The sequence below is a fragment of the Strigops habroptila genome, chromosome 11, assembly GCF_004027225.2.
Source record: "Strigops habroptila isolate Jane chromosome 11, bStrHab1.2.pri, whole genome shotgun sequence".
In the NCBI taxonomy this organism is placed as follows: Eukaryota; Metazoa; Chordata; class Aves; order Psittaciformes; family Psittacidae; genus Strigops; species Strigops habroptila.
Genome location: NC_046360.1, coordinates 16,428,181 through 16,440,814, shown reverse-complemented (window position 1 = coordinate 16,440,814; position 12,634 = coordinate 16,428,181). Strand labels below are relative to the sequence as shown.

Below are 12,634 nucleotides of genomic sequence, written 5' to 3'. Positions count from 1 at the left end.
AAGCCTTTCTAAGCAAGCCTGTGCACATTGCAATCCATTCCCCCAGCACATCTGCAGCAGCAAGCGCAGAGGAGACAGTTGGGACACTTATTGCTACCTTGTGCAACACAGAGAGCTTGGGCTGTGCTGTGGAGGGAAGAACTCCACAGAGAAAGCACTTGGCTGTGTGGTCCTCCCTGTGATCTGGGGTCAGTAGTAATGGCAGGAAGAATTGGGAGCGAAGAGGTCAAGAAATTTATTCCAGCTTGAACCGAAAGTGAATTATTCCCCCATGTCCAATTTTAACTTGTTTGATGAAGGAGGGTGATCATAAAGTTGAGAATTCTCTGCAAGAAGCAGATGATGCACTGGAAACACTCAGATGCTATGATGACAGGCACAATGTCAAACATAATTGTGAGTTATAACGGTGTGAAACAGAGGAGAAGGAAGGTCAACCTGTGACTAACAGAAGGGCATGAATAGGTAAGAACCAGCAACAACATGAAACGCTTTGCTCCTGTTTAATCTTCCTTGATGGCCTTTATCTTTTCTTGCAAGATGACTAGAAATCAGTGTTAGTTTGCTAATGGGTGGCACTTTGCACCGTTTCACAGAGATGCAGACAGTCACCCTAGTATAGTACTAGCTCTCGACCAGTAAAGATAACTTTTTCATTCCCTTTTCATTAGGTACAAGCTCATATTCTACCCAACATTGCATCATAAGATGGGTATCAGCAATAAGCACTCCAGAAGTTGGCATGCAATGGGAAGAAATTAGCACCAAGAAAAACCACCACCTTCTTTTCCCTTCTGCCACTAGCTCCAGGTAGGAGAACACAGCATGAGCAGAACTCAGGATAACTTAGCATCCCCAGTTTCTTCAGCTTAGCAAATGACTGCCCCCTCCTCCTCAGAGCTGCCAGAATTACCTGTGTGATCACAGAGAACAAGAAACTTCAGATTGACACATTTTATCTCAAAATTAGGGCAGGCGACAGCTTGCACATTAACCACTGAGGATGTGAGCTGATCGATGGTAACTTACTGTTCTGCCATAATTTGATGGCAAACAGTTACATTCCTGGATTCCCTTAACTATTTCAAATCAGTTAACATTTTCAGGCTACCTGAGAACAGATCCAAGGTCTAACAGCACAAAAGGATTCTGTGTCTTGCACTGCAGGAGCCACATTTAATCCTCTTTTCTCAGTTGACTCAGAGGTTAAATTGGGAGGCACAGGTGGAAATAACTCCTGGAGGTTTTTCAAACATTCTGGTTCCCAATAAATTGAGATTTTCTTTTAAGAATTGAACAAAGGGAAGTCTCATTAAGGAAAAATATAATTCCCTAAAGCAGCACTCATCCACAGTCAGAAGAGACTCAACACAATTTCTTTGTATTTCTTTGCCACTTTACTCTGTAGGTACTTGGATAAGGGAGCAGATCAGATTAAGCAAGACAACCTGGGTAGCAATATGGCTTGGTAGAAAGGCATTCCTAAATAATTCAGGCCCTAAACTTTGACTGTTAAACCATAAAGGGTATGATGAAATTGGTTTAAAGATATTGCATGTGCCACACAACCACTCACATGCATTTCTTAGATGAACAAACTTTTTAAGTTGTTACCATGTTAGAAAATATGAGAACTCATTCACTGGCTGTGAAGCAGTACAACATGGCATTTATGAGGTCATAACCTGGTTTTGTATTGCATTACCTCCTTTCTCATAATCAGAAGAAATCTGTGTGCTTGCATTCCTTTCTGTTGTGACGGTAGCTTAAATGGTGTGCGTGCACGCATACAAAGACACAGACACAACTGTCCCCCTAGTCTGACACTACAAAACGCCCAACCTTGTTCCAACACAGGGTTTACTGCCACACAACTCTGAGTGCCAAGTTCCCACCCTGCCAACACTTCTTGTGTAGCACAAAACCATGAACACAAAGACTGAAATCAGTGACAATTTTAGAAGGACTGCAAGATTCAGGCCAGGTTTTAATTTGCTTGGGTTTGTTTGTTTATTTTTACAGAAGCACATGACAGAATTTTCTTTTATCTTTTAATACGGAGGAAGGAATAGGCTGGTATTCATATTCACTAGGGGTAATCATCTCAGAAAGCTAAGCTCATCTTTCTGCACAATGCTTTCAAAGGTAGACAGACAAATTACACCAGATGGTATCCGTGCCATTCACAATGCCATATTTTGCAGAAGCAATTGATTCTTCGCTTTGTCCTTAACAACACTTTAAAACAATTGCTGATCTTGTCTGCATAATTAACGTCCAAAATCCAGTTCTTCACAGAAGAATCAGAGCAAGTTTGAGTACCAGAGAATCACAGAATCACAGCCTGGTTTTGGCTGGAAAGAACCTTAAAGCTCATCCACTTCCAACCCCCTGCCATGGGGAGGGACACCTTCCACTAGAGCAGGTTGCTCCAAGCCCCTGTGTCCAACCTGGCCTTGAACACTGCCAGGGATGGGGCAGCCACAGCTTCTCTGGGCACTCTGTGCCAGCACCTCAGCACCCTCACAGGGAAGAACTTCAGCCTAAGAGCTCATCTCAATCTCCCCTCTGTCAGGCTAAAGCCATTCCCCTTGTCCTGTCCCTATAGGCCCTTGTCCAAAGCCCGTCTCCAGGTTTCTTGCAGCCCCTTTAGGCACTGGAGCTGCTCTAAGGTCTTCCCTTCAGGAGCCTTCTCTTCTCCAGGCTGAACCAGCCCAGCTCTCTCAGCCTGTTTCCATAGCAGAGGTGCTCCAGTCCTTGGAGCATCCCCATGGTCCCCTAGGGAATGCAACTATACATTAGCAGACAGTCCCCACTGGGTCGACGATGGCTTGAATTTTACCACACATTGAAGATGATGTAATTACCAAGCTTGAAAGCAATGTAATCTATACCACTAAAGAAAGTATTAATAGTGGTACGACCAGTGAAGAATAAACAAGAAAGCAGTATTTTACCATTGCATGAAACAACAATACTGATTTCCAAAACCCAATTGCCTACGTTACGCACAGCTGTGCTGAGAAACAGTAAGTACTTAGGTGCACAACTCATTAGGAAGGGAGCTGAATCATCCAAGGCTTAAGGAAACCATAAGAAATCTGGTATTCTTATGTGGCTATCATTGGTCCACTCACTTAAATCAGTCTAATTCTTATTATTAAATGATAAGTAAGTAATAACAAATAGTAATAAGCAAACCTTTGGCAAAGGTATTTTAAATTCATCTCTCTAAAAGATACATCTGAATTCTTTCCATGTTTTGATTATGACTTACAGTATTATTGGGAGCTACTTTACGTGTAGCAATGGATTTGTCCATATCCAGCAGACGAATTATTCTCCCACCATTAGGTGTAATGTCTTCTTTTTGCCTCCACACTGAAGCAACTGACACCATCTTGATAAGTCCGTGACATGTCAAACTTGTGTTCGTGGTTCTCACTTTCCTTTTCTCTGCTTTTCCCAGTTGAGCTCCAAACACACTATATGGGCACACGCCATAGGTAACAAGAATAGGGTACAACGGTAGTTGCCATTCCTTTCAGCAGGACAACTCTTTATTTGCACAGCCCAATTATCTTTTTGCCCATGGAACTGTGGGCTTTGATCCATACACACAACACAAATTATGCAAGGATGGAAACATTACCCACTTTAAACGTAGGCTCTCAATCAGTTATTCTGAAGAATTCCTTAAAACCATGAGCAACACCAGGGAGACAACACAACACAGTAAAAATGTCTTTCTGAAATGGAGCTGAAGTCAACAAAGAGAGCACATTATACTATTTTCCCTCCACTTGCTCCATTCAGTAACTGAGTCAACAGGTAAACCAACGTTGGATATCACTTTTAAGCAGAAAATGTCCGTAGAAAGTTCCTGATATGCACAGCTCAATTTGCTTTATCACTTTTCTTCTGACCTTTTTCAATTATTTCTTGTCTTTAAGGTCAAGGCAACTTTCTTCCCACCACTCACCTGCCAGCACCCTGATCCAAAGCACTCAGCACACCACACTGCTGCCTGACCCACCGAGCTCAGCCCTTCTCTCTGGGCATGCTTCAAACTGTCAGCAAACACACAGCCTGCACGTCCCTCTAGATTTAATTAAGTGGCTTGGAAATAAACCCATTTCACATTAATTAAATAAACAGATTCCCATACTATTTGAGAGAGCTCTTCAATCAGTTTCCAAATACATAAGGATGAAGGAAAACCACAGGATTTTCCCTACTTTGAAACGTTCTCTTAGTCTTCTCTCACCCTACATCAGCATAGAAACAAATACTCACCCAAACTGCTGTGTTCTGGGCACACAATATGGGGCAAGTGCAGGAATAAGTGAGGATGTATTGGGTAGATAATTCAGCTATCAACTGAACACTTTAGGGTGCCAGATTGTCAGATTCTATTTCAACTTTTTCTTTTTTTTTATAATAATAATAGAAAAGAGCTAATGAAACATTGCTGTTGGAATACCCTGCTCAGAACAGGCACAAGAGATTGCTGCTCAGCAAATGCACATTCTAGAAATTACTTCATTTCATGTTAAAGACAGAACAAGCTTTCAAATCAAGGTTACAGATATTGTCTTAAAGCTACATTTGAATTTTGTGAACATTTTGTCTTTCTCAGTGACAAGGATGTCACCATTTAATTGAACCAGCAATGTCTTGATCTACCCATGCTAAAAACCATTGCCAAAGAAAATTATTATGAAAGTAGGAAGACAGGACAGTTCTATTTTACATAGCAAAGTATATGCTATCTGTTTTTAACATTAAAAATGCATGTAATTCCACTTCCCTGGAAATATAAGAAACCAGGAGAATGTACCATGTTAATGAGAATGTTTGGCTCTTTCCTTAACATTTTAAAGTTACCTTACTAACCATGCATGCAGAAGTGAGGGTGCTCAGTCATTTATACCTATAGTAAAGGTGCTTTTCATTTCCTATGAACACTGATGATAATAGTGTAGTTTGAGCAATTCTCAACAATGCCAAGCAAAAACCCAATTCATTCCAAAATAAAGAGAATCCTCTCCTGATGCAGACAAGAAACCAACCAGAAAAACCAAGCTCAGTGACAAGAAAAAAAAGTTAATTACAGAGATTTTTTTTTCACTGAATGACAGTTTACAAATTCAAGCATCATGACCAAAGGCATGAAATAAATCTGTTTCCAAAACCTATTTCTTTTGGAAACATGGTCACTTTTTTGCTACAGCAGCAAGTGTTTCACAGTCCCTTACTCATTCCCACCCCACTCTTCCCAGGTAAACAGACACTAAACGTAAAAGAAAGGAAGTCCTATTAACAGCATTTCGGTAAGCTTTATTCAGTGAATTCTTCTTCAAACCAACAACACCCAGCCCTTCTCACAACACTATTACAAATTCCATGCTGATCCAGTTTCTTTACTTCTCCAGCCACATTAGCATGGCTGGGCTTGAATAAAAGTCTCCCTGAGAAGAACTATTGCACCCAGGTACAGCTGCAGGCAAGCACAATCAGACCAAGCTTCTGGGGCATGTCTGGCCCACAGCAGAGAGAGGACATGACAGACCAGACCTGACTCCTGCAGACCTTACCCAGGATGCTAAATAAAGGTTTTTCAAGCCTGAGTGTGGAATGGCAAGACGCATGAGTCAGAGGGACTGCTCACAGGACTACGGTTACAACACGTACCATGCAAACGGTCACCCAGCTTTCAAAGTCAGGACTATCCATATAGCTGAGAAGGGGTTTATGGGTCAAAGGCCTGCAGAAAGTCAGTTAAGACATCGAATTTTGTAAGCATTTCCTCAGAAAAAATGGCAAATTACCCATATTTAATCTTCAAAACATCCATTGTTACCAGGAAGTCAACTCCAACTAGGGCTGTAGGAGCCGATGAAAGACACAAGTAATGGTTCTAGAAGGCCCATTTAGAGACCCGTTGCACACTTCCCCTCTAGCAAAGTAACAGAAATGCAACTGAGAACACAAACTCAACAGAAAGTACAATTAGAAACTCAAAATCTAGTGTTAATACTAGATAGAAGACATTCTCTAGTCTCTCTTACCAGCACAAAGCCCATCAGCTGTCAGCAACATTCAGTCTTATTCCAGTCTCAGTCCTCCATGACCTAAATATTCACTGATTCTGTGCATTTAACTCTTGAAGGGTGCAGTCCCTTTGTATTTCTCTATCCAGGCTGCTCAGAGGGAACGTAAGAGCACTGTGCACCTCCTTTGGAAGGGAAACTCAACACTTCGCAGGATCAGCCTTGGAGCTCCGTTAGTCCTCTGTGTGTCATATCTATTTCCAAGCTAGTATGTTAAGTTAATGGTAACTGCCATTCATTCTGCTACTCACGGCAGTATTTCCAAAAAAAAGGACATTTTAGCAAACCAGACCAAATATTCAATAGCAGAAAGAAATGGTATATCCAGTGCTAAAGGACAGAATTAACACAGGTGCAAGATACAGATGGTGGGACTAATGGTGCAGGTTTTTTACTGTACTTAACCTCCTCCAAGTGAAGGACTTCTCCCACCCTGCTCCCTCAACCAGACATTATACGATTCTTGGTTAGAAGGGTTTTGTCAGATCAATAAATAGACCCACCTCTGCATTGATTCAGCTCGTCCCATGCACAGGGAAGAGGTGTGAAAGCAGACTGTGCTTGGATGGAAGCCAGCAAGACCACAGGCTGCACAAACTGGAACTAGGCTCCGTGACATCTCCCACTGTAGTACAACAGATAAAGCTGATGTTCTGGCAGGACCCTGGGAACAATATGGTCTACAGCAACTCAACTGGCCACTAAGCAGAAGCACTGTGCCACAATTATTTTTACCTAACAGCATGTAAAAAAAAGAGAAACCTCTTGTTTTGCAATAAAATACTTTCATTGGCCGTCGACAGTGCTGAAAGAAGTATCCAAAAATTGGTATTTTTCTTTCTTCTTAAAAACAAAGTCACCTTCACAAGCAAAATAACCAGTTTCATCTTCCCACCTTCTCAGACCGTGGCATTTTGGCTAGTTGTTCAATAAATCTAACCCAAGGTTAACCCAAGTTAAAACTAGCTTGTCTTTGACAACCAAAGAGGTTGAAACCTTTAGTCTTTTCAACAAGGCATTTCGTCCAGACCTCTCTCATTTTTGTGGCAAGGGTTTTTTAATGCCACATTTGCATTTAAAGGGGAAATTAAACCTAACTGATCCCATGCTTAAATGAACATGCTCAATTTTGGTTTCCTGTTGGAACTTGCAAATGCAAAAAATTTTCTGTGGGGGGAAAGGAGGCAAAGAACAACAGCTCTACAAAAACAGGATTCAGTTTTTAAAATTAATTGTTAATTTATCAACCATGGTGAATCCTTCACTTTTTTGGAAAAGGGGAACACCCTGTAAGTTGAAAAGAATTTTTGGACCTTGGATGCAGTTCTTCATGGCAGTGCATATGCCAACACTCCCCCTGTACTGGGAAAGGCCAAGAAGACCAGTTACAATGCAAGGTAGTGCCAGTCTCTGACACAGAGCAAAACTAGGTTGTTCCTAATAAAATACTACAAATGAACATGACCCTATTCCGTAGGACTGAAATCAAGTCTTTCCTTTCCTCACTTAGAAATGGACAAAATTAGAAGGGAAAAAAAAAACCAAAACAAATGCCTTGATTTCTGGTGAGTGTCAGTGAGCTTTTCAATCACTGGTGCTACCATCAGATGAAGTAAAAAGCGTAATTTCAAACTCCAGATCTCTTAAGTACCAAGAATGCTGTAATGCCATCTTCACTGCCCATCTGCCCTATCCCCATTGGAATTTTATACACCTAAAGGGATTCTTTCAGCTTGGATTTTGTTACAGCACAAGGCTTGGCTCAAACCTTGGAAAAAAGATGGGGAGTTGTTTTATTGTTTGTGGTTGTCTCTTTCCAAGTTCATGACTTTCAAGTTTTCGCCTCTAGCATTTACGGTATGTTTCCTAACTTTAAGGATCTTGAAAGCCTTGAAGGTACGTAACCACAAAAATCTGTATAACCTAACTTGATCAGACTCTTACTTGTTGTTCCCAGCACTGATTTATCTCATCGTTTTGATCCTCTGGCTCAAATGAAATCTCTTCTCCAACATTCAAGATGAATTTCCAAAGGACTGGATTTTCTGCACAGTTGCAATATTCAAAATGGTAACATTAAGGAGAAGGGAACAGGGCTCTGTGATGTAGACATGTGATTCTTCAAAGGACACAATCCTACCCAGCTCTAGATAATTCCTGTTAAATATTACTTGGAACTTCAGCTCAGCATTAGACAGAACTCAACATTTTTCTAAATTAAAAAAAGTTATTATACTATTTATGTGACAGCAAGTAAGACATCAAGTTGATGGCAGCGGAGAAAAAATGTACAGTTCTTCATCTTGTCATGTCAAGCAGGGTAATAAAACACAGACAAAAGTCACCGTCAATAGTTTGGGTTGGAAAGGACCTTAAAATCATCTAGTTCCAACCCCTTGCCATGGGCAGGGACGCCTCACTCTAGACCATGTTGCCCAAGGCTCTGTCCAACCCGGCCTTGAGTACTGGCAGGATGGAGCATTTACCACTTCTCTGGGCAACCTGTGCCAGCGCCTCAGGAACCCCACAGTAAAGAATGTCTTCCTTATATCTAACCTGAACTTCCCCTGTTTTAGTTGGAACCCATTACCCCTTGTCCTATCGCTACAGGCCGTGATGAAGAGTCCCTCTCCGGCATGTTGTATTTGCTTTCCAGCTGCCTCAATACCAAAATGTGCTCACAACTGCACTAGGGCAAGTAAATCTGTATGTTCTCAGAAAATGTCACAGACGCTGCACTTCTCCAGATTTACATAGGCACAAGCGACAACTGCAATGATTTCTACCTCCGTTTACCCAAATTACAGTGGGTTTTTTCCATCAGTAAGTATGATAGCTTAGAAGTATATAATTACCCACCTCTGCTGACATTAAAATGTCACCTCCGCAGAGCATCTATTGCTACTTGTTATTCTATATACATTATAAATTACACAGGTTGCTGTTACAAGTATGAAACAAACACTTTCCCTCCCATCCTACAAACCCTGCCGAGAGGAGGCAGAAGGTGGCACTAGGGAAAGATCTCCAGGTAAGATGTCTACTCCCCAAAGTAAATACTCACCTAGAAGATTCCCAAGTTGGGTCACACCAAAACACTAACCACAAACTAGGCACCTATCTAACTCCATTCATGTGCCTGCAGCTCTGGGAGTGGAGACCAGAAGCTAGATGCTCTCCCAGCATCTCTCCCCAAACAGCCTCCTAAGTAGTGTGCTGCAGCCGCTGCCCATCCCACACACCCTAACTCGGTGAGTCTTTCATTCCTTTCTGAACAGTGCCAGTGCTGCAAAAGAGCTTGAAGGGCCCTGTCCAGTCCAACCCTTGGCAGGCTGGAAAAAAACTGTGAAATTTGAATGCCTCAGCCCAAGAGGGGACCTGAACACCAACCTCACTTTGCCCTGGGCAGCGTGTCTTTAGTAAGTCCCAACAAGTGGAAGGAAGGGCTAGTGCTACATCCTGCCAAACCCTCCACTGTCTTCCTACCCGGGAGGTGCATTCAGGGTCCCTTAGCAAAGGAATGTGGAAGAACTACTTGTTTCTTCGCCACCATCTGACTTTTTTCTTGCTGTCCCCAAGCTTGCCCCAAATTCCAATGAAGATGATCTTACACCTTAACTCATACATAACTTTCAGATATCCCCAGGCTCCACATTCCACATGGCAATGCCATGAGAACATGGGAAGCCCAGGGACCATGTGAGAGCTCAGCAGAAGTTTTCGGGGCTGCAACACTGTAATTGTGTGAAAGGCAGACCCTTAACTTCTGCTGGAGGTGCTCATGTCCTTGTTTAGATCCCACCTTAGTTGTACAGCAAATTATACACATTGGACTGTGCTTAATCAAAGAAGACCCTGCAAACACACATTATTTCCAGAGCTGGATAGCACTAAAATCCCGTACCAACAGAGGCTTCCTCAAATATCTCAGAGAATGCATAAATAACACAGATTTAAAAAACAAGAGAACAGAAAATGGGTGGAGAAAAATCTGATCCAAGTCCCCGTGTTGTCATGGTGACTTCACAGCCATTATGTACTTCAGACACATTTAGAAGAAAGCTACATTTTTACCTCTCCCCAACCAAATAATGCAAGGAAGGAAAAACAAAAATCCTGCCAGCATGTCAGAAGCCAGTTAAATGGCAATCCAACCCTTGATCAGGCAGCACCCCTGAAATATTTAAATCAATACTATTATTGCACTATGATTCCTTGACTCAGACAACATGGAAACAGAAGCAGAAAATTAAAAACCAATAATCCGACCACTCAATTTATGGTACCAGATGAAACAGTTCTGAGCACGCTTGCATCAGACAGGTTTCTGCTTTCAGAATATTTTAAAAAATAATTACTTACATCATTTCATCTTCCCCATTTGCAGAGACTGTTTGCAAGCAATTGGTTTTCTTTAACCAAGTACTACCAGTTCCACATGCTACTCATATCACACACAGCAATCAAATAGCCTCAGCTTGCTCAAATATAATAAAATCCTCTAAACATCTCCACACAAACACTACACAAATACAGATTTTAGCAAGCCTGCACCGTAGATATCATAGAATCATTCCAGCTCATTATGGCAGGAAACACAGCAAACATTTTACTACCAGCTCCTGAATCACTCACACAGAGCACGCACTTCCAAATGCCGCTCAACGTTCCCACTTCTACACCAACGAAAGGCAAATGCATCATGTAGTCAAAGAGCAGGAATCTGTTAAGACACCATTTTCTAAACGATACCTGAAAAGACATTAAAGACTCCATTAGAAAGCAAGATTCCCAGCAGATCACACATGCGAGCTTACCAGTAGCCCGCCAGCACCGCCTGCCCAGCCATCTGCCCCTTCTTCCCCACGAGCCGCTGCAGGAAACCACTGGATTCGCTTCACAGGATTCTTCTGACAATCCCCACCCTCCAAGTTAATCAATTAATGAAGCAAGACTGGGTTTGCCTTACTAAGCAACGTACAGACACTAGGTCACTTGAATGTTGCCTGTTCTTTCCTGCTATGGGCCCTCCCAAATAACAACTGGCCATCCAAATTCAGCTTTTTTTAATTCATTCAAAGCTGTAGGAATACACTCAGCCTTTGACAATGCCAGCTTGCATGATGAAAGAGCAAAAGTAGTTTTGAGGCTGCAGAATGCCTTCCCTGGGTTTCCATGGAAATAAATGTGGGAAGGGGAGGGGGTTTCACTGATGGCAATGCTGCTGCTTGGTGGAAATGCTTTAACGCCAGGCTGTGTGGGACTGTGCACCAGGAGAAGTAAATGTGTTTTACTACCACCAATATAATTATACCTGCACTTACTTTCATTTTCACCAGATTCCATACCGCTGAAAAGCATGAAACTGCTCCGAGATACTGGGGGGATGCTGTTTGAAGCAAGTGTAGTGTAAAGAGCCTCCAAAGAGGAGCTGGAAAACTGGAACTTCATTTACATATTAGAATTTGCACAGATAGGAATTAATGCTCAATTCCAATTAAAAATTGCTTGAGAAAGATGAACCTGTTGCAGAGCTGAGGCTGTAGCAAGGATGACTAGTTTCAGGAAGGCTCAATAAGGAGCATCAGCTTATCATTAAGATGCAGGGCAGCATTTCTGTTACGCACAATTATCAGGCAGAATATGAAACAGATAACCCCAATGATTTTGCTGTTATTTGCAGAAACGAGAACAACCCATCAGCAAAAGCAGGGCAGGCACTGCAACGCCCTGCTCCAGGCTGCTGCCCCAGTGAGATCCCGACTTCATCCACTGCCATGCTCCCCTCCTTGCGTCTGTCAGCATTCCCACTAAACGTCAACCAAAGTAAGACATGGTAGGCTTAAGTCTACAACCAAAATCCCAGCCAGGATGGCCAACACAATTTCATCAAAGTGATTATATGTGCTACAAATCTAATTTGTATCAATTCAAGAGCTGCTAGGTACAGTGACATTAACACAGTGCTTCTGACCAAGTGTAAAACTCACTGTCCAGTATTTGCCACAAATCAACAGCAACTCCACAGATGTCAGTTTACCATTAACTATTACCAATGCATTTAACTTTCGCATGTGAAAAAGTCCCCATGCACCCTCTGAATACACAGGAACTGCTAAAGGTTTTTTTAATAATAGTTCTTGAACAGCGTTCCACCTTGGCATATTAGCCAGACCTCCCCACTCCTTGGAGGACACCAAGAAGCCCGAGTCACTCAGCAGATCATGTTGGGTTTGCAAGCACAGCAGCTATGGGCGATCCCCTCCAAATTTCCCTGACATGTTTACTTATCATTTCCAGAGGGCTTGCTTAAAAAGGTAAGTCAGGACAAGAAGGGAACCGAGTTGTGGGCCACACAAAAGGACAGACATGGATAGAGCTGAGGTGAGGACACCGGAACAGTCACAAGCCAGCTGGGCACTAGGTAGCAAAAGCCTCTCTGCAGAAACCCCGGCGGTGGCTGCTCCTGCGGCTGCCCCAGCCCCAGAGCCCTCTCCCTGGAGCTCCCTCCTCATCCCCCC

The 12,634-nt window shown here is 42.5% G+C and overlaps 1 protein-coding gene across 11 annotated transcripts in view; it reads right to left on the bottom strand.

Annotated features, from left to right (window-relative positions):
• Positions 1 to 12,634, bottom strand: part of FGD3 (FYVE, RhoGEF and PH domain containing 3) — a 121,775-nt gene that overhangs the window by 73,707 nt on the left and 35,434 nt on the right. Inside the window, exons 1-2 of one of the 11 annotated variants that reach the window (XM_030500876.1) lie at positions 11,095 to 11,266; positions 10,749 to 10,865 (exon numbers count right to left, since the gene is read on the bottom strand). The exons of 5 other annotated variants lie outside the window; for them this stretch is intronic. Coding sequence is in view for 1 of the 6 variants with exons in the window: in XM_030500873.1 (XP_030356733.1) it covers positions 10,866 to 10,920 (55 nt within the window). In the remaining 5 variants the exon portion in view is untranslated. Of the gene's footprint in view, positions 1 to 10,475; positions 11,291 to 12,634 lie in introns of those variants that run through there. 5 more of the 11 variants (XM_030500875.1, XM_030500879.2, XM_030500880.1 and 2 more) reach the window with 5 other exon arrangements.